The following is a 22154-nucleotide window of genomic DNA, read 5'->3' as shown; positions in this document are numbered from 1 at the left end:
TCACGTGAACAGCAGTAACAGGCGCCTTGTGCAGTCCGCAGGATGTGGGGGATCTGTACGACACGCCTGCGCCTCGCCTACTTCATCCTTATGTAACACGTAACATGCTTGTAGAAAAATAACCTGTATGAACATTTTCGCCCTATGGGTCCATCGGTCTATGACCTTAAAGTTTCGTAGTGCCCCTCACGAATGGGGCTGTTTTTCGCCCACAGAAAGCCTGTATTCACCCGGCATTAAGGGCTGCAGATTTGTGCCAGATTGTGACCACCGTTTTTAGCTAGCTTCCACTTTAGTTCAGGCCTGAATTTGAAAGAAAGGTCGAACACAGAGCTCTGCTTTGACCCGAGCCCGGTCACATGACTGCGTTCTCCGATGGAAGCAATGCAGCTCATTCTATCCTAAGAGTGACTTCAGCTGTGACATCGGCCCTGGTCTCCAGAGCAAGAATGAGCCTCTTCTCACACAAAACACCTCCTTCAACACACACACAAGTCCTGTTCCTCTGTTCCTGCAGAGACTCACGGGTTTCACATTTATCTGTCATTCCTTGTGCTTGTTGTTTATAAACCGATTTATCCTAATCTTCTCTGTTTGGATTGCTTTCTTTTTTAGGCCTCTTCCATCTCTGGACTCTCCTCAGCTAAGCTTTTTAACTACCCCGGAGGAAAAGGCCGGTCTGCTGAGGGAAGAGGAGATCCCGCCACCGCATCAGGCAGCAGAAAAGACTCCACAACACTCGGAATCTCTGAATCTGTTCAAGAGGCCAGTAGATCTCCCACAGCAAACTGCAGATCTTTCCAGATCAGCACAGAAGCCAGAGCTCTTGGAGGAAAAAACAGAACAAGGCAAGCCGTCAGAACCAACAAAAAGGGAAGATCCTCCAGAGGAGCTTCCAGGATCTGAATGGGAACTGTCAGAAGCAGCAGACGATCAGTCCGTAAATCCAACTAAAACAACAGTTAAGGAAGAAGTACAGCGTGAAAAGACATCAAAGCTTGAAGAGCAAGACAAAACCCTGCCAGAAGAACCAGAGCACCAACCAGTGGATGTCCTTGTTAAAGCCCCAGTTGAGGAAACACCAGCGCTACAACACGAGGGGTAAGTTACCGTGGAAAAGAAAGACGATGATTTATGAAGTTTCTTTCAGATCTTTTTTGTGATCCCTTTAGACTTCCAGTCATTTTCACAACTACGTATCTGAAGTTGGGATTTTAAAGACTACTTTATTTGCTGTAATCTTTTCTTTAAAAACCTCCTCGGTGTTAAAGATCCAGTCCTATAATAAAAATCCTGTTTTTGGTGCTTTTACACCGGTAATATTAGGTTTGAGGCTGTAAGCTAGCAGGAGAGTGAAAGAAGAGAGCTCTCAGCAACTGGGAGAGGAAGTGGAGGCGGGGTTGCTCCGCACCAACCATTGACTGTATAGGATAACTGGACTGAGGCACTGTGACGTGACCTGTAGAAAAGACCTTACTTTTGCGTCCATCAAAATGAAGCCAATTCAGTCGCCATTTTACCGCCATACGGATGTTGCCATGTTGGAGCCAGATGACAGTGATTGTTCTGAGTTGGTCTGAGTTGACGTTTCTACGGCAACTATACTGTCGCTAATCAGGAGTACGTTTGTTCAAAGGCCACACCCCATCACTGAAAGCGGAGTCGGGAGAATCTGTCAATCAAACATCAAGGTTGCCTTTATGTATGCCTTTATTGAGACATCTGTTTGTTTATAACTTGATTAACTTGCAGTAAAGAAAAAATATCGTGAGAAAAATGTATGATTATCAAGAACATGTTAAAAAAAATGTATCAGAACAAGAATAGTTATTCTGACATACAGAACGACTAATTTCTATAGAAGTCAATGAGATTCAGGCTCCTTGGAGCCAGCAAGTACTTCCTGTTTGGAATGCCTGGGGCGAGGAGTCGCTGAGTCCAGTTCTCTTTTACAGTCAGCAGCTCCAACTGATGAGTTATACGACAATCTTGCCATAAACTCAAAGGTAAAATTTGACTCAGGGGGTTTAGCAGGTCCCCTGATAGAAGGGTCGGCTCTGTAATCCTCGCTACCCCCCCAAGTCAGCTGATGTTGTGTCCTTGGGCAGCCTGCAAACTAAGGATCTGGAAAAGCGCAGATAAATCCAATCCATTATTATTATTTTTATTTACTAATGAACTCCTGCTGCTCTGCAGAAATTATGTCCTAGAAGACAACACAGGTTTTTTTTTATTTTGGATGAAAATGACATAACTAAAAGAGCACTGGGAGCGTTTGAAAATAGATCAAGAGATGATCTGAGTGGGTCTTTAAAGACTAGTTTCAGAGCTCAGTCGTGATCTGCGTTAAAGAAAACATGTCCTACGAGTCCCTAATCAATAAGAAGCCATTGTTCCTTATGGTAACCATCTCTGTTCTCCCAGAACCTCATGTCACATGTTTAGACGGATTTGTGGGTTTTCAGACACTTGCAGGGTGTCGTGTGGGCTTGTGTCCGTCTGCTTTCGGCTCCAGTTTTTACATAGTATGTTCTTTTTTTCTTCAGCTCTCTTGTCCCCTTCTATCTCTTTGCAGTCTATATAGCCACATCAACAGCTCCAGCCTGATTGATGTCATGTGTATGTTACTCTTTTAGCGAATATATACATTTGCAGCTGGATGTTTAAACATTTTAAGTGGCAGTGACTGTCTTTGACTTCAGGGGACGGGAACCAGAGGCTCCAGATCCACACTGTGGCTCCCACTGTGGCTCTTTGACTTTAAAGAAAATGCCAATGATTTGATTAAATAGTAGTTGGGTTGATTTATGTTTAAATCTTTAACGTGTCCGATAATGGAGCAAAACGATGGTGAAAGTTTACACTTCCTGTCAGAATGAGCTTAAATTTCTACCTTCTGCTGCCGTGCAACAGTGTCTGGTTTCTTTTAAGAGACAAAACATGATAAAAACAAACTATAGATACATTAACATTGTTTGGTTTATATTTAATAGTAATGGAAGAAAAGGGCTGAAGGGGCACCAAAGTCAAAATGGAAACAAAAAAAACTTTTTTTGCATTGTTACCCCTTGTGTTGTTTTGCGGGTGAAAAGGTGACCCACTACCATGTTTAGTTGTAGAAAAATACCTCAACCCGCCCCTTCATAACTTGAAATGTTTCCTAAAGGCTCCATCGTTACAAAAAGGGATTCTTTGTTTTTGTTTACCATCTGGGCGGTTCACCACTGGGGCACATAGATTGTCCAATGGGTCATTTTTAACTCGTGGATCATAAAAGCATTTGAACGCTAGAAAAAGTGCAAAGAATACACACCTTCACAAACACACACACCTACACATGTGATAAATACATCTGAACACACACCTTAAGGTGTGTTTTTTCCTGGTTGTCAATAGCTGGACTATGAAAATCCATTAAAACTAGAGGGAATGAAATGTAAGAGGAAGAATTTAAGATGTAACATTCATAGTAATATTTTTGATTTATAATAGAAAAATCGGATGGTCAGGTGGTTTCTGGTGATTAGAAAATAGAGGAATGTTCCAGATGTTGATGAAAACAGAATTGGAACTAGAACTTTGAATCAAAGGCTCAAAAAACGTGTATTTTCCTGAACATTAAAGCGGGTCTCTCGCTGGGTTCTGGTCAGTAAGAAACGGGACCAAACGGCTGTGGTTGGTCCATGGGCCTCAGCCCCCTGGTCTAAGTCCTTCCCACCCGGTTATCCCTCCGTTCCTGTTGCTGCATGCCGCAGCAGCACTTGCTGCATGTCTGTCACTCTCTCCAGCTTCAATCAGACAAAACTGGGGAAACCCGGCGTGGCCGCTCCCTGCTATGTTTCATGGGGGGGTAAAGTTACACAGACAGAGACAGAAATGTGACGACGTGCGTCTGTCTGACTGAGCATATGTTGTGTTTTCCCCCCGCCCCCAAAGGCTGTCCTAGCTGTCAGTCCCGCTCAGTCTGTGCGGCTTTGTGAACTCAAGCCTGCAGTGGGAGGAATTTGGGCTGGAACACGGTCCCGCTGAAGTCATCTGCTCCGAGCAGGCAGACTGGAACGAAAGCCAGGGTTCACAGAGACGCTAGTTGAGCACGTGCTGCCTGTGGCGCGCGTGACGGGAGGCAGCTCAGCTCAGCTCAGCGGCTCCTCGGTAGTAATGGAACAGAAGGAAGTTTCCTCTGAAGTCGTGTGACGGGTCGGCTCACGGTTGGCATCTGGGTGAGTTCACAGAAAGCTGCTTGTTGTTCCGGTGACCGACTGTAGGCGCTTAAGTCCGTTCAGGCGGCAGATGGTCCCGCAGGTAATAAATACACGGGTGACCTGTTCAGATGCACGGAGGGGAGGAGGGACAAAGGGAAACAAAAACACACGCACCTCTACAGGTGAGAACTTGTTCCGCCTTCTTCTTCCTTATGAAGAAAAAAAACCCTCTTGGAAAAGTTCCAGAAACCCCCCAGGGTTAATAAAGTAAACTAAACTATTAAATTTCCTCTGAAAGTGTTTCAGTCTGAAGGGAAATATAGAGTTTTACTTCTAAATTTGTTAGAGGTGAGACATAACGTTGGAGATGGGGTTTTAATGCACGTAGGACTGTAGAGGCGTTGCCATGGTGATTGTGGCTTAATTTGCCTTTAGCAGCTCATGGGGATACATATTTGTATTTACATGTTTTTTTTCTTGTTTGTCAATAGCTGGACTATAAAAATCCATTAAAACCAGAGGGAATGAAATGAAAAAGGAAGAATGTAATATGTAACATTCATTGTAACATTTTAAAATCAAACTTTTGATTTATGATAAAAAATCGGCTGGTCAGGTAGTTTCTGAGGATTTAAAAATAGAGGTGTGTTCCATCAACTTCTTACTGGACACAATGGGAGGTAATGAACTACAATTTTCCTTGTATTGCGATCTTGAGTTTCCAGAAAGCCGTCCAATTAAAAAAAAGTATTATTATTATAATTACAATCTAAACTTCCAGATGTTCATGAAAACAGAATTGGAACAGGCGCTTAATTCACAGCCGTCCTGCAAGGACCGGCTGTTTTTTGCAGTCTTTTATTTTTTTACTGCGCATTGAAGCAAATCTTTCGCCCCCGCCACATACTCAAAAAATGTGCACAAACCTAGTACCTGGTAAAAATCTATTTGGGGCAGAGTGAACACCCGCCCCACCAAATAAAATGATGACATCACAGCGGGAGAAATGGTTAACAAAAAGAAAAAAAAAGAATGGGACCTTAATATCTCACAGAGACACAAAACTTCAAAATCCACCAACAAAACCATGTCGGCGATATCTAAAAGCAATTTTACAATTATTATGGGATGGCCACGGGAACTACAACTTGACGGCAATTTTGTGGCAAAGTGTGAATTCCGGCAGTTTTCACATTTTCGCACAATACGGGAAAAGGAAACTTTTGTTGGAGTTATCTATACTAAATTTCATGCGAGCACGACCGAAGTTTCGTAAATTTTTTAAGACGAGGCCGCCATCTTGAATTTTCCACAAAAAAAAAACAACAAAACACCTGGAGGACAAATTTAAACTCCTCCAATACACGCGGCCAGTGCTAAACTTTTATTTTTTTATGGCCTCACTTATTTTGAATGCTGGAGATACGTGGCTTATTCTAAATTATTTGCTGTGCCACTTGGTAACCATACCCGTTCTTACAGTTACCCCTTTAAAATAACAGCAAAATTTAGCCACAGACGTACTTAAAACATGTGTGGTCAATGGTCAACATTAATTTGCATCAGCGTTGGTGCTTGGAGGCGTTTTAAATTATGCGAATAACATCCGCCATTACAGCTAGTAGATTTTGACCTGCGTTGGTGTGACGAGCCTGCAAAAGTGGCGTCCCCCTGTTGCATTTTGACCCAGAATATTGTGAAAATTTAATACATGAATCGTTGGCTCAAGCCAAACGAAAACATAGGTCAAACAATATGAACATAATAGGAATGTGGGCGTGGTTAACCAAAATCCTCGGTTGCCAAGGAAATCTAAAAATACGTTTTTGCGGTTTCCTCTAAAAAAATAACAAAATTGTTCGTCAACCCCAGGCGACCAAAAAATAAAATGGTTGCTATGGAGATAAAATCAACAGAAAAGCTGCCATTTTGACATCACCAGCTGTTGACCCGACACATAAAAACTTAACACGATCAGGGAAAAGTTCACTTCCCACTAGCGTGCTGTTCTTCGGCTTTTGTCCAGCGCTGATTCTGGTGACAGTTCACTCAAACTATGTTGTAATCGGGTCAGATATTATTGCTTTATGTGTCGTCAAAGTTCAGCTTTGATGAGTCTTATAAACTGCAACCTAATAAAAATCTTGTAAATCTTGTTTTTTGTGTGGAAAAGCCGAGGAACGGGTGGTGGTAATTATCTTTTTAACTGCCTTTTTTTGATAAAGGAGCCTTAAATAACCTGGACGAGACGCTTTAAGGTGTGTTCAGCCCACGGCTGACTTTGTGTGTTAACTGCGTCTGCTATATTTGCTTCATAAAAGAAACTATGAAGATCCAATTAGCTGAAGAGGCTACTGTGGTATTTTTAGAGACACTCCCCGGCAGTTGCATGGGCGTCCACTGCGCTGCCTGTCAGATTAGAGAGCCTACCACTGCTGATAGGACCAGCATGGATCAGGAGCAAATCCACTCCACCAGGTGTTCAGTGATGACAGAGCCGGCCTGCTTCTCTGCAGATGACTTGGGTTCCTGCTCTGTGATCGTTATGGGATGCCAGCGTTTTACTTTTCAAGTCCCTGCTGGTTTTAGAGACTGACACACAAGCAGGAAGCTGTGTGTTTTTTTTTGTTTTTTTTGGATTCAGGTAAGCTGGATCTGGAAGTTGTTTGAAGTGGAACATGCCAGGAAATTGTGTTGGGATCCATTAAGCTTCTTGTTTTGGTCCGTGTGTTGATGTTTTGCGGTCCCTCCTCTGCAGATCCCCCCTTGCTGAGCCGGCAGGAGGAGGTCACTCTGCCTCTGCTCCTCCTGGACCTCCTACTCAACAGCCCCGCCTGTCTGCCTTCCCCACCCACCTCCAAGACGCCACACAGCCCTTTGCTCCTCTTCCTCGTAAAGCAACCCCACCCTCCTGCCTGTCTCCTCCAAGTTCTGCAACCACTCCTCCACCTTTAGCGCACCATCCTGAAGACCCTTCTGCTCCCTGCAACGCCCTTCAAAGGTAGAAAAGATTTATTTTTTTCCCCCTCGTTTCTCCTCCTTTTTTGGTTCCTCCTTGCTCCGTTTACTGACAGACTTTAATCGCAAAGTTTGACGGGCGCTTATCCTTCAAGCCCTCCGGCTCGGAGCAAACAGGAGCATTAACGTGACATCTGGCACACTCTCTGACCTCACCGATTCTCTGAGCTCACCTTTGAAATCATTCAGTCATTCTCACCGGAGAAGGTTGCTTTGTTGGGTGTGAAACAAAGGAAAATGGTTCCACACAGTTGATTTGAACAGAATAAAAAGAAACAAAATTACATCTAAAACCCCTCGTATGCGTAGATTTTGGCGGTACGAGTCGCATATTCAGTTCACTGCAGAAATAGGTGGCCCAAAAACAGGAAAAGAACACTATCTTAAGAAGAAAATCACTACAAAGTAGCAAAATAATCTGTACGCGCAGCAACTCGTTTTTTACTTTAAAAGAAATCGGATAAAAAGATATCAAAGGAGTTCCACACAAGCTTTCAAAAGGCAAAATAATCTAAAAAAGCTAAATGTTGGCTAGTTACTTTGAACTAAATGATAAACAGCCCAATAATTATTTTTTTTTTGTTAGTTCTAAGTAAATGCTTTGTACTTTTTGAGTTTTTATGAGCTTAATTGTAGTTAATTTTGATTTCAATAATAAAAAGAACTGGTATAATAAGTGGAAGTTACTCTTTTTAGAACAAAATAAGAATCTTAGTTTGGAGCAAAAGGAGTTTGACTCATTTTAACAATAATTTACTTATTTCTAGACTCTAGCTCTTTATGAGACAAAAATTCTAGAGGTTAAAAATGGTAAACATTTAACTCAAAATGTCGATAAAATATTTCCACTTTGGCACTGAAGCTCACAGCAGAGTCTGTCTTAAATGGAAATGGAAAAAAAAAACCTGTCTGAGCTGTCACTGCATAGTCACTGAAAATAGAAGAATGTGCGACAATGAAGCTTAAATCGAATTCACGCCAAAATTGTCCTGGATGTTGCAGCAGCAGGTGGTGCTAAGCGGTTTGTAGACGTGTTAAGAATCCGATTAATTATGTGCTTCTTTGGTGTAAATAAAGTATTTGTATACCTGTGACTTAACGGAGGTTTTTAAGAATCATCTCTGCCCCCCAGCAGCTAAAAACTTCAGATTTAGGATTTTAAAAACATTTTAATAGCATTTAAAGTGAGCAGGAGTATCAGACTGTGATGCTGTACAAACTGAGATGCTTGGTGAGATGATGAAGCATATAGTCATAACTACATCCTGTGTTTAAGTTAACATCAATATTAAATCTGCCTCTATAGCCCCCCCCCCATTTTAAAAACGTCATCAGCCACTTTCACGGTGTGATGCTACCTACAACCACTAGAGGGGGCCGGTGTCCTGTTTCACTGCAAGCTTGGCTGTCTGGATACCAGAGATGCTCACAACTCCATCTTTGAAAATCCAAGTCCAGTCTGTTGTCGTGATTTCCAGTCTGAAGTGTTAAAGGTTATAGTAAAAAAAATACCAACTGTTTAAATTGTCATTCATCTCTTTTCTTCACTCCAAAAAAAAAACAGGGGCCTTAGAAATGAGTCAACAATTCTTCCCCCATCTTGCAAGATAGAAAATAAGACACATTTTCTTGAAAACAAAATAAATTTTCTTGAAAATAAAACAAATTTTCTTGAAAATAAGACATATTTTCGTGAAAATATGTCAGAAACAGAATTTTTACTCTCTTAAAATTCTGTTTTTGCAGTGTGCATTCACTGTGTAAAAATCATCTAAGCAGATCTTTTGTTTTAAGAGCTTGCGGTAATTTTCTAGAGCTAATAAGAATGAACAAGTAAAGAAATCATTCTCACATCCCAAACCTTAAGATTTAAGTCTGGCTTTGAGTCTCTGCATGAGACACTCCATCTCTGCTGGATGATGCATTCACTGTCTGAAAAACATAGTTTTCGTGAAGATTTCATGCTGGGATTTTGACTTTTCCTAACTTCAGTGCAGTTAAAGTACTGTAGAAAAAAAATCCTAAAACGTGCTAGCAATCCCTAATATCCTATTTTATTGATGCTATTTGAAAAGCCTGAGAGGTAATACAACTCTGGACTTAATATTGGATGTTTGTTTGCAAAAACGTCTTTATGCAAAACAGAAAAGTGGAAAAACATGAACTTGATGCAGAGACATGGTGACAAACTCGTCATGTCTGCAGCAAATGTGCTTCTCCCTTGAAGCTTTGACTCTTAGTTTATTGAGGTCCAGAAGTAAACAGTAGTTTAAGAACAATTCTGGAATAATTACTAGTTAGAAGTAAAGCAAAACATCAAGAGAGCCCAGTTTTGGGGCTAAAGGGTTATCCCAAATGAATCTTTGACTTCGACACATGTCGTGTATGCTCTCAAGATTTCTCCTCTCACTCTACCGAAATCCCTTCTTCTGTCTAAAGTCTCAGAGCGGAACAACCTCAACTTTACTCTTTTGACTGATTGTGGCTAATAGCTGGGTTGATGGCTATCTTGGTCTACATTTAAGTGGAGTTCTTTATCCGGATTTCTCCAAAAATTGCTGTAGTTGCTGCTGATTGCTTGCAGAGCTGCTGTGCCAGAGTTGTGAGAGCTTCCATGCATTTCCACCGTGCATTTCTACAGATCTGCCTTCCTGATTAGGACTTAATGTCCCTCTTTCAAACTTGTGGGCTTTCCTGTAAACACCACCAACAGAACTCTTTAGCATTTAGAGGCTCATTTTCTTTCTCATGTTTGTTTTTTTTTTTTAGATGTGATTTGTTAAAGATTTAAATCTTTTTGCAGATAAATCTCCATGATTTGTGCATAAATTACTTTTGAAGTTTAAGCGTGAAGTTTGTCTTTTGATCTATTTTCAAAGTTTTCTTTTCATCATAATTATGCCGTTTTGAGCCCAAATCAAAAATTCGGTGTCGCTTTCTAAGACATATTTTCTGCAGAGCAGCAGGACTTCATTATAAATGTTCAATTTAAAGCTTAATTTTCTTTATGGATCATCAAAAAAAATGCCACAAATCATGTTAAAAAGTGGGTCTTTAGAGGATGTTTCTTCATGAACCGGTTTCATATGTGGAAACAGCAGCTGCATGTTTGCAGGGGAATGAGCCCTGAGCAGGCTGCAGCATGTGAATCACTGTGACCTTATTTCTACTTGAGAGCAGTTATGAATCTTTCAGGAAAACCTGCCACATCCTCCGGTGGCCGAGTTGCTTGAATTTTTTATTTCGTCATCTTCCTCGGCAGACGTTGAGCTTCAGACTCTCAGAGCTGCGACACGAGGAGGGGAGAAGGAATCTCGGACATGCCGCCTTTTTAAGCCTGTTTGGGAGCGAGATGGGGGGGGGGGTCTGGTTGGTAGCAGAAATCGATGCTGTCTGTTCAGTAGGGGGTCTGCAGTGGAAGTTTGTAATGGGACCCCCCCCCCAATCGCCCCTGGGGTTCAAAACGATCGACTAACAAACATCCAGCTGGAGCTGCATCAATATTCTTTACAGATATGTGTTAATGGACTCCATGTTCATGCCCCCCCCCCCCCCTGATACCCAGTTTTGTTGTCATCACTGCAACAACAGGGTCCTTAATAATAAGTCAAAACTTTCTACCCCACGGGCAGATTTTCTTTAAAAGAGCAGAAACATCTGACAGAGAATACTTATTTTAGGAAGTCAACTCTAGTCACGTTTTCTCAAACCAGGATTATTTATTATACTGTGGAAAGACTTTCTTTTTAAGATTAGTTTTTATCATAAGATGGAAACAGGGGTCTTTTCACTTTGGCAGGATTCGGTTTTGGCCTTTCCTGTTTTCTTCAGGCAGCTGTTTTTGTTCTCACAGGTGAAGGTGTGACACCTGAACCTTCAGCACTTTGTGTGAGTCAAAGCTGGCGTTGGGATGGAGAACCCTGCTCTCCCACTTTCCCACATGAGTGCACAATAGACTCAAATTTCACGGATTTTCCAGCTTTTTGAAAATGTTAGAACGGGTCCAGACCCCCCCCCCCATCTCATTGAAAATATAAGTATTTTCTCATAAAACAGATGAGCTAAAAGGCATTAAAAAAAGCACAGTCTCTTTTTTTTTAGGAGTGAAAGCCTATTTTCCAATGATCATACTCCCACCGCAGTTTCATTGAGTCTTTTGTTTACATCTGTTGGCTGAGAAGCTTCCATCCTTTGGAGTATTTTTCTATAAAAATCTTAATTCAAGGCGTCGGGGACGCTGACATGGACAAAAAAAGCTCTTTTTTTTTTTTTTGGAAGGACCAGGTTGGATTGGGGGGGTCTGACGGTGAAGGAGAAAGCCCCCGGCTATTGTTTGATTCTCCTGCATGGAGGGAGCAGAGGGGGGGAAATAGCTGCTTGTCTTTTTAAAGGCAAAGGAGTCCGGTGTCGGGGGAGAATGAGGAGGAACGTGGGGGGAGGAGGCAGTGAGAGCAGCAGCAGCAGCTCAGCGGTTTCAGCAGCCAAACCGACACAAAGCAACGAGAAGGCAGGATTTTTTTCAGCTTCTCTCTGCTTTTGGAGATCTCTGATCGTTTTTTTACCGCCAAATGAGCAGCGAGAAGCCCCTCCCCTTCCCGGTCCGTGGAGGGCTAGATAACTGAGGATGCTGTGCATGAAGTGAAGAGGCTCTGCTCATCCTCTGCACTGCAGCAGCGAAGGAGCGCAGCTCTGCCTCCTCTGCTGGGATCTCAGCCCGTCGGCGAGGAGGAGCAGGGGGGGGGGGTTTGGAGGTAGCTGGTGGATGTGGACGGCCGCTGAGGAGCAGGACCAGGAAGGGGGGGGAAGGGGTCGCGGAGCTCGCTGAGGATGGGAGCCAACGAGTCCGTGGAACAAGGACAGACCGGCTGTCCCTCTCAGGAACACATGTGAGTCTGAGATCGAACGTGTGAGGCAGACGACTCTCACATCCCCGTTTATTTCCTCTCTGGAGTGAAACCTGAGCAAATGATTGGTCAGACATCCAGCAAAACGTTGCTCGTATTTGCTTTTGTGGCGTGGAAACATCTGAGCACGTGCACGCGCACACGCCTCCCATGCATGACACATAATCGCGCTTCAGGGGAACCAGAAAGCGGTGATCAGGTGCCGCCGGGAGGCTGGTGGGGTGATGTTTTTGTTGCTGGAGAAGGAGGACGCGACCGCCGCTCAGGAAGCTGCTGACTGTAGAAATAGAAGGGGGGGGGGGGGGGCACCATTGGATGAGAGAGAGAAAGATAAAAGTGGTTCACTTTGTTTTATTTATATCTCCTCTCTGGTGTGACGTGCAGGCTGTTATTCAGAGCTGCTGAGTCGGGATCAGGTGTGTTTTTGTTATGTAACACAAACACACAAAAAGGTGGATTTAGTCAAGACTCGATCATGAAGTTCTGGTGCTTCCATGCTGAGTTATCGACCTGATCCCGACTTCTCCCATCTGCTCCAAATCACCGTCTCAGATTAAACAGATTATCTCAGTCTGACTTGTCTCTTAATTGTCTTCATGCCGTCTTTGTTTTTTGCGTCTGGACACAGTTGTTCCCAGATTTTGTTGGAAAGATCTCATTCACCAACACGAGCAGGAAGGAAATCAAGCAGAAAGCATAAACTCTGGGAAAATGTTTTTATGCTAAGTTCTAAAGAGGCAGCCTCCTGTGCACACACACACACACACACACACACACACACACGCTCTTGCATTCAAAAAATCTGTTGTTGTGCACAGTTGTGATGTAATACTTTGCTCTATTTGTCAAAAGGTGGAAGCACAGGAGCTCCCTCTGCTGGTGCTTATATTTCAGCTTCTCACAAAGAAAAAACACAAACAAGTCAGCTGTTTTTTTTGTTCCTCTTTCGTCCAAATGTTAAATTCCCTGCCTGAAAATGGATTATTCTAAAATGTAAAACAGGGGAAACAGAGCAGATTAGGGGGATGGAGAGATGCTAAAGTCCTAAAACTGACAGCTGAGAGATGATGGATGAAGCTAATCACATTGCTGCTTGGAGACGGCCCCCTTCTGCTTAATCCATCACTGCCTTCTCATGTCACACTCACATTTTGACAGCAAACACAATCTTTGTAACGACCTATTTCTTCTTTTTTTTTTTTTTTATTAAAATGATGTTTTTTTCTGCTTTTGAAGCTTCCCTCTCCACTAAAGGATGTATGAGGCTGAAGTCTGACTGACTCCGGCTGAGCCTCCTGCTGGAGATCGTCTGTCTCCAGGCGGTCGTCTTTTCGCCGCCGCTCTCTTTGTTGCTTTTTGCCGCCGTACTCTGACTGCTCAGCCACACGCTGCCATATTTAACGTCACAGCAGCTACGATGGGACTTTGTTAGCCTCAAAGCTGTCATATTGATCAGTTGTTTTTTTTTATTTCTTCTTCTATAAAATAATAATTTCTTTCCCATCAATCTGGTGATGGTGTCGGAGCAGAGCTGCCTTGTTTGTCTTTCCTTCTGCATATAAAACATTTCCAGACTGTGTTGGACTTCAAACCTCAGTTGTGCTGGCATGAGCGTGACTGTGTGCATTCAGCTATTCTTCTAGTTATTTTTCTTTTTTCTTTCCATCCATCGCAGATGAACATATGGTAAGGACAGCCTCCAGTTACCATAGCAACAACCAAATTGTTGAGACATAAACAACGTCCTGAAACATTCTCCAATTACCTTCTCTTTTTCCTATAGTCTCACTCTGGTCATCTTTTGATCTACTTTCAGAGTTTCCAAGTTCAGACGTTTTTAGCCAAAAAATAAAATAAAATAAAAACTGTAATTTTTTTAGGATATTTACCTCTGAGTTGTGGGCGGGACCACTGCCACAGAGCAACCCTGCTGCCCCTTCCCATTGCATAGAGCTCACAGTTTACAGCCCCTCCCACCCTCAACCTAACATTACTGGTGCAACACAAATTGCAGCAATGTCAGAGCCATCCAGACGTTTAGTTGATGTCCAGATTCCTGCTCGGACGAGGAAAACAAAGACGTTCATGGATCTATTTGTCTGTAAGCGGATGCATCACAATGGAGCGGATCACGGAGCTATTGGCCACAAATATGATCTTTTTTAGATGGTATTTTTTTGTCTGCTCCTGATTCACAACAATTTGAATAAAGAAATACATAGAAATTCAGATTTGTGCTTAATTTTTGTTATCAGATAAATGAGACAAGAACATGTTAAAAACGTCTGAAACACAATTTTCCTTGGAGTGGGTCTTTAAACAGCAGTGCTTTGACTTGTTGCTTTTCTTTATCAGAGTATTGCATTTTTAAATATTTTTTACCTTAACATCATTGCATCCTGGAGTTCAGTCTAAGTAGAATCAATCAGTTTAAGGCATTCCTCTCACATATTTTAGTTTTTTTTTTGGCTTTAGACTGGAGTTTCCTCCCAGATAACTGCATGAGGAGACCTGATCCTGGTTTCCAGTGACAGCGATTTCTTGGGTTTTATCCTGCTGGGACTCACAGACATCACATCCCTGCACTCTTTTCTTGCTTTCTGGTTTAACCTCAAGAACCTTTAACTTTAAAAGAAGATTAAAAATCATATTCAAAATTGAAGTGTTTGTTTGTAGCTTTGGTATGCAATCTAACCTAACGTAAGGGTAGGTGAAGATTTACAAGAAGGAACCTTTGGCTTGGACAATTTTCTGTTTGAGATATTTGAATGCAAATACTCGCGAGGCTTCTGCCTGATATTGTGATGATTAGGGCACTTTTCTCTAAAGGATGCTGATGAGCCTGAGCGCCGTCTCAGAGGATCAATAAGGTTCTGCAGCAGGATGAAGGTGTGTCTCTGTGACTTAGAGATTTTTAATGAAACTGAGTGCAGTTCAGGTGAAGGATGCAGCGCTATTATACTGTGAGAAGGTTCTGCATCAGGAAGCGACTTGATTGTTGGGGTACAGCAAAATGGTTTGGGGGAGGGAGGGAGGGAGGGAGGTAGTGGGAGGAGAGAAAAATCCACAGACGATCCTGCAGGAGGCGGCTGTCTGCAGAGTCTCTCTGTAAAGACCTCATTTCCTCCTGGATGGAAGAGGAGGCAGGTGGATGTGATGGAAAAAGAGGAAGAAGCAAAGGGAAAGCAGCCAAAGGCTTGGATTTAGACAGTAGAGGAGCAGAGGGGAGGGCGAGGAAGGGGTGAGTCGGCATCCTTGGAGGAAGAAGCCTTGTTGCATCCACTCGTGCAGCCCACCGGCAGCCATGGCAGTGAGTACGTGGCAGGCTCTGTCTCCACTGCAGTGGGCTCGATGGGGCTGGGATACGCTGCTGGGAGGGGCAGGAGACGGGAACAGTCCAGACTCGGATCCGGCTCTGGGGCTCCTGCAGCGGCTGTCGTGGGGCTCTCGCCATCACGGCATGATCGGGGCTGCTGGGGACGTCAGGCAGAGGTGAGACAGGAGTATGACCTCATCAAAGATGGGCTGAGAGCAGAGAAGGTGCTTTCCTTAAGGTGTGACTGTAAATGATGATGTGGTTTGGCAGCAGAGTTGACAAAAGCATAAAAAAGAAGAGTGTCGGCAAAGCTTTTGCTTTTTTTCATCCACTCTCTTAGAAATGACAAAAGAAGCTGCTCAAATCTTGCACATGTGTTTTTTTATTGTTTTTATTCAGCTTGATCCTTTTGCTGCAATCACGGACTTGAAAATGTGGGAGTGTGATGTCACCCATAGAAAATGACTTATTTCCGGTTCCAACAAGTCAATTCAGCCGCCATTTTTTTCAAGACGTTGCCATGTTGGAACTAAACAACGTCAGTGAGCAGTGATTGGATCTGAGTCGACGTTTCTATGGCAACCTCTCTTGCCAATCGGGATTGAGCTTGTTGAAAGGCCACACCCCTACCCCTGAAAGCAGGTTACATGAAATCTGTTTTTAATGCTGGACGTGTGGGCCAGCAGGTTCCACCTACAGCTATAACAAATATAATTAAAAAAAATAAGATTATCAAGACCATGTTTAAAAAGGTACCAGAGAAAGAATGGTTGTTCTGACAAAAGGAATGACTGTTTATTTTTCTATAGAAGTTGATGGGATTTTGGCTTTTGGCGTCTTGGAGCCAGCGGGTATTTCCTGTTTGGAACACCAGATGGGAGGGGTCACTCAGTCCAGTTCTGAGATACAGTCGATGGCTGCGTTCTCCACATTTGTTCCAGTTCAGTCTAATTCTCACACAAATGTCTTCTAATTTTTGCTGCAGGAGCTCAGACTCTGATGGTGCTTTTGAAACTCCTGAATCCACAACTCCAGTGAAGGTCGCTTCTCCCGTTGAGCCCCATGAAGAGACGGTCACCTCTGATGATCCAGGTGCAGCAGAGTTATTATGATGTGTTGTCCTCCTTACCAGAGATTCAAGTGTCTCTACAAACACAAGAAGTCCGATACCACCATCTAGTGGTTTTGTATTGCATGGCCTTCAACTTAAATATGGACTTTTTTAAAATTTGCATTTAACTCCAACTCTGTTCAAATGTTTTGACATCCTTTTTCATATTTTGCAGGTGCAAATACATCAGTCAGTGACGCTGCCTCAGCCACAGCTGATCCACGGTGCAGTTCTCCACCCATTACTTTTGACGAGAACAAGCCCATTGCAGCAAGTGGTTCCTACAATATTGACATCTTGGCTGGAGAGCCGACCGGTCACAGTCTGACCCGTTCTCTGAGCCTTCAGGGTGGAGAGCTGGATAGCTCTGGTCTAGTGGATGAATCTGCTTCAGGAGGCTTCCGTCCACATTCGGAGTCATTTAGCGTAGGTACCGATAGCGCACCAGGAACACTCCGCAGGCCCAAGAAAACCCGCCCCGGGTCGGTCAAGAAGAAGCCTTTGCTGCGACAGAACTCCAACCCCGAGAGCCCGAGGCAGACTTCAACCAGCAGCCCTCCAGAAATCAAAAAGACAAAGTCCAGGACTGAAAGCCCTCTTCAGGCTCAGGAAGGAGCTGAAGGAGGCCCCGGAAGTCCAGGAGGGACTCTTCAGAGAGTTAGGAAGGGCCGTGTGGAGACTCCTCCTCCTCTCCTAGAGGAAACAAACGACACCAACGGGAAGGAGAAGGTAGATGTTTCTGCTGTACCTTTGTGCCAAGAGGAGGTCGCGCCTCCCTGCAGCCTCACAGAGAAAGACGACTCTCCTGCCCCCCCCAGTGCTTCTTACCAATGGGATCCAGAAAACTTTGACAACATTAACCCCTTCAAGACTGGAGGAAGTAAAATTGCCAATTCGCCCGAACTGAATCGTATAGATCCAGTCGGTGGTGTTGTTTCAAGTCTTTTGGAGAGTCCTCCCATCCCTCCTCTGGAACCACACCTCCCCATTCCCCCTGCTCCTCTTGAACACCAAATCCTAAATCCAGAGGAGCAACCAGTCTTACCCAAGCCTCAGTCGGTGAGGCTGGAGTTTGACTACTCTGAGGAAAGCTGTGAGGCTCCACATCAGGCCTCTCCTCCAGTCAGGAAAGTGGGAAAGAAGCCCGGTGCCAAAATGCCTATAAGGAAACCAAAGACTTTGTTGAGAAAGGCGCCTCCTCCACAGGAGCCGCTGGACAACAACCCTACTCAAGCTCACAATGGCAACGAGGAGGAAATTCCCATTCACAAAGGCTCTTACAACTTTGACTCGGACAAATGGGACGACCCAAACTTCAACCCCTTCACCGCAAAGAAAAGTATTTCCAACTCGCCAAAAATGTCAAGGGGGCTGTACAACTTCGACTCCAACAGCTTCGACGACTCCAGCGACCAGTTCAACTCCTCCAGCAAGGTGGGCAGTTGTCCTCCAAGAGCGTCCGCCTCCTTCGATGTGACATCCAACGACTACGATAACGACAACGACAACATCGGGGAAATGGACAATCAAAACCAGAACAAACCCATCAAGAAGAAAAAAACGCCAATTAAATCGTGAGTTTGATTTCCTTTCCTCCTGAAGATCTTACACTGGTCGGTTCAGACTTGTTCAGGTCTGTAGGGATTCAGACGTCATGCCAGCGTCTTGTCTGTCTGTCACCTGTGTTTGTGTACTCTGATGTATCGCAGGAGGTCCAAGGGTGTGTCGTCTCTTTGTTGTTTGTTGTAAGTACAGGAACAACATGACCACGCCCTCTGTCCAACCCTTCATTTGATGTGGCTCCTTTTTAAAGCAACCGCCATCTTTCTTTTTCTAATAAAGCAGAAGCCTAACTTCATGTTCCCGCTGCCACAAAGAGACCTTTTCACCTCATCTTAACTGGACCAGACTATTCTTAAAGACCCACTCTGATAAAAATTCTATTTTTGGTGTTTTTAACATGTTCTTTTGATATTTTTTCTCATGACCGAGGACACATATAAAGAAAATGAAGCTTAAAATTGCATTTTGGATCGTATTTGTTACGCAGAAAATATGCTGGACTACCTACTCCGCTCCATTCTGATGCAGCCACTTGTAGACGACTCGATATACGTACGTTTTCCTCGCCTGAGCTGGAATCTGGCTCAAAACTGTAGGGCTGGATAGGTAATGTTAGTTTAGGGGTGTGAGGAGCTGTAAGCTAGAGGAAGAGCGCAGGAAACAGAGAGCTCTCAGCAACAGAAAGGGTAATCCCGCCCACAACTCAGTGGTTTGTAATTTCGCCTAAAAACGGCATGATCCTAATTAAAACACCACCGAAAACACTTTGAAAATTGATCAAAAGATGATCGGAGTGGGACTTTAAGAAATAATTAATTTGAACATAATCCTGAAATAGAATCACTAACCTTATATATTTCATACAACCGAGCTATAAATTTTCGTTTTTTATCAGCAGTCCTTATAGAAAATCCTGTCTGGTGTTTAAAGTTGCATCAATTTTTAAAAGTTGATACGTGACTTTTCCCTCATGTGATCTTCTGTATTAAACTGTAACAGTTGAGGCGAGTGAGCTCCTTCTAGTGTTCATTGAACGTTTTATTTATTTATCTATTTCTTTCTTTTTGCAGATACCAAACCTAAATCGGTGCATTTTTAGGCGTGTTGGTGTCTTTCTTCCATACTTTTTGTTGAATTTAGTGTTGGACAACATTTGTAACAAATGGAGAGTTTGATTACCTGAAAATAAAAATGCTTTTTTTAAGAACATGAAAAACCAGCATGTATTTATATGGTTATGAGTGGAAAACTAAAGATGTAAGTAGTCAAAAGTAAAAAAAAAAATGCAGTTGATCTCCGGTAATGTCACTTATCTTTATCTCCTAAATATACGATAAAGTACATTTGAGATGTTTTATTTCTTTCTTTGAATCTCAAAATATTCACTATGCAATATTTATTTTTAACCAGAAACTAACTATAAATTTTAAATTTCTTTCTAAAATGTGCCAACCTTTCCTCATTTCAGTTTTATTCAGTAAATATGACGCACATTTGGTGAAGTTGCTCTGTGTTGATGAAGATTACATCCCTTTTTTTAATGCAAAATCAGACGGAAACGTCCATTTCTGGGACTAAATTTATTCTAGAGTTTAAAACGTGACCGTAAATGTTTTTGTTTCTCAGTAACACTTTCAGAGTGAAGAGGTCACCAAAGAAATCCCCGTCGGACACCTCGCAGGTGGGTCCGTCACGTTTGTCCTTCTCCACCTCTCCCGTCTCCTCCGTTATCTGACCTGCTAGGGTTCTGCGTGCAGGATCCCATGCCTGCAGACGAGTCCTCCTCGCTCCACCCTGCAGACGACCACGCCACAGACGAGGAGAAGCTGGCGTCCTCCACCAGCCACAAGTGGGGGCCTCTGCAGGACGTGGACTCAGAACTGAGCTCCGATCAACAGGACTTCCCTCAGCCGTGCGACATTGCGTCTTTTGTGAATGAGAACCGCCTCCCTCAGGAGACTCCAGGTGAGCCGTCGGACTGTTCATGTAAGCGCCACATCAGAGTAGCACAGGTGGGCGGGGCTTGGGGCGGCTGAAAGCCACACATGCTCACGCCCGCAGTTGTGTACTCTATTAAAAGAGTTATTGATTTTAGTAGAACCAGCCTGGTGGCCCAGTTCTCCACGGCTCTCTGATCTGCAGTGGAACCACCTCGATCCCGAGGCTCAACCCATCTGGGTCACGGATTAAACAGAGCAGGCGGTCCCGTCTGGGTCTCTGATCCCAGTCAGACCAGGGCTACACAATGTGCACTAATGTCATTTAGATTTGTCTATCTCTTTTAGCGCAAGACTATGAAATTGAGTACATGGAGAAGATCGGTTCTGCCTCCCCAGTGAGTACTCTTTGTTGTACTTGTACTTTCTAAAATGTAGACATCCTCCTTTGTCGCTGCATATATGCGTATGCAGCAACATATATATATATATATATATAAAACTCCTTTTTGATCAAAATACACTTATTTTAAGAAATAATATTTCCAATTACACAGCAAAAAGGGATAGGCTTAAAATAGGAAAAGATCACTGATCTTAAGAAGAAAATTACTAGAAAAGGCATTTTTTCTTAACAAGAAATCTTATAAGACATTAAAATCCAGAAACAAGGATTTCCACACAAACATGCAAAAAGGAATAAATAAGCTCAAAAATCTAACCTAATACAGTCTTATATTACATTTTTTTGTTATTTCTAAGAGAAAAGTTTGTATGTTTTGAGTTTTTATTAACCTAATTGTAGTTTATTTTTATTACAGCGACAAAAAACTAATGTAAAGCGTGGGAATGACTTATTTTAGAACAAAAATAAACAAAATGAGACTCTTAGTACAAATTGTCCCATTATCCTAATTAAATCTAGAACTAGCACTTAGTCTTAAAACATAAATCAATATGTTTGTGTCCAAAATAATTACGTTAAACTCATCAACATTTATTAAACTTTAAAATAACATCCTTAACCAAATATTACACTGCAATTTGAGTTTTTATTATTTGCTTTAGTCTTAAAATATATCTTCCCGTCTAGCCCCTAATGAGACAAAGAAATTCTCCACTGTGCTGATTTAGAGAAAAGTTTGGAAAGGTGTAGAGCAAACGAGAAGATAAAACAAACCTGCTGAAATATCCTGAATTTCAAAAAACAGGGTTTTAAATCTTTGCAAGGATGAACAGTTTGCAGTGTACCAAAGCAATACATCTACATATCAGTGTTTGTAGCTAATTTTAAGATTTAATTTAGTCTCAAAGGGGCAGAATATCACACCTTATTGTAAGAAATCTTACCAAGACAAGTTTTAGCTGTTTTCTTTAAACAAGGGAAAACTTCTAGTGTTCTCTCATTTTTAGCTTGTTTAAAGAGGGACATTGTTCCAAATGTAACATCTTTTTTTCTTGTGATAATTTTTCAGCCGCTGTCGGCAAAAAAGCCGTCTTTGTACTTGAAGTTGGACTCTGTGTTGGACAGCTTAGCCAAAGACACTCATGGGTCTGAGTCCAGCTCCCCCTGCACAGGGTAAGACGCGCTCCGTCACAGTTTTCCCAGGATAAATTTCACATGAAATCTCTCCGAGACGTTTACAGATCCTCTCGCCTCACTGTCTGACTTCCTGAATGTGAATCCGTAAAAATAAGCTGCTTCAGCAACGTCTTCATCAATCCTCCCTTCCATCACGCCACATTACATTTCATGCCTCTCCGGCGCTCTCACTGCTCCTCTCATTCCACTCAGGAGTTTTGAGGAGATGGAGGCGCAGATAACGGCGGGAATGAAGACGCCGGTGTTGAGTGCGCGGCCTGGACCCGAAGGCTCTGCTGGGGAGAAGGGCAGGAAGAGGGAAAGCGAAGCCCTCAGCCGAACACAGAGCACAGAGAGGGACGAACAGGTGAGCTGGTTTACATCAAAACCGTCGGCTTGTTCTCGATCTGGATGTTTTCCATTTAATGTATTTGTTTCGCCTCCATTGGTACTGTGGCTCTTTTGGTTTTGTAACATTTCCGCCATTGTTTAGTCACATGGGCAGAATTTGCTTGATGATG

At 43.0% G+C, this 22154-nt stretch overlaps 1 protein-coding gene across 13 annotated transcripts in view; it reads left to right on the top strand.

The window, feature by feature from the left end:
- LOC101163926 overlaps positions 1 to 22154 on the top strand; it is a 52094-nt gene that overhangs the window by 18878 nt on the left and 11062 nt on the right. For 10 of the 13 annotated variants that reach the window (XM_020709719.2, XM_020709727.1, XM_020709726.2 and 7 more), the window contains 10 exons: positions 616 to 1101; positions 6961 to 7203; positions 16426 to 16532; positions 16727 to 18125; positions 18261 to 18296; positions 19741 to 19795; positions 19872 to 20079; positions 20400 to 20449; positions 21527 to 21630; positions 21847 to 22000. In XM_020709719.2, the coding sequence (XP_020565378.1) occupies positions 616 to 1101; positions 6961 to 7203; positions 16426 to 16532; positions 16727 to 18125; positions 18261 to 18296; positions 19741 to 19795; positions 19872 to 20079; positions 20400 to 20449; positions 21527 to 21630; positions 21847 to 22000 (2842 nt within the window). The remainder of the gene's footprint in view (positions 1 to 615; positions 1102 to 6960; positions 7204 to 16425; positions 16533 to 16726; positions 18126 to 18260; positions 18297 to 19740; positions 19796 to 19871; positions 20080 to 20399; positions 20450 to 21526; positions 21631 to 21846; positions 22001 to 22154) is intronic. The other 3 variants (XM_020709731.2, XM_020709722.1, XM_020709728.1) reach the window with 2 other exon arrangements.

The sequence above is a fragment of the Oryzias latipes genome, chromosome 15, assembly GCF_002234675.1.
Source record: "Oryzias latipes chromosome 15, ASM223467v1".
Taxonomy (NCBI): Eukaryota; Metazoa; Chordata; class Actinopteri; order Beloniformes; family Adrianichthyidae; genus Oryzias; species Oryzias latipes.
The sequence above is the reverse complement of the archived record's forward strand: the minus strand, read 5'-3'. Positions and strand labels throughout refer to the sequence as shown.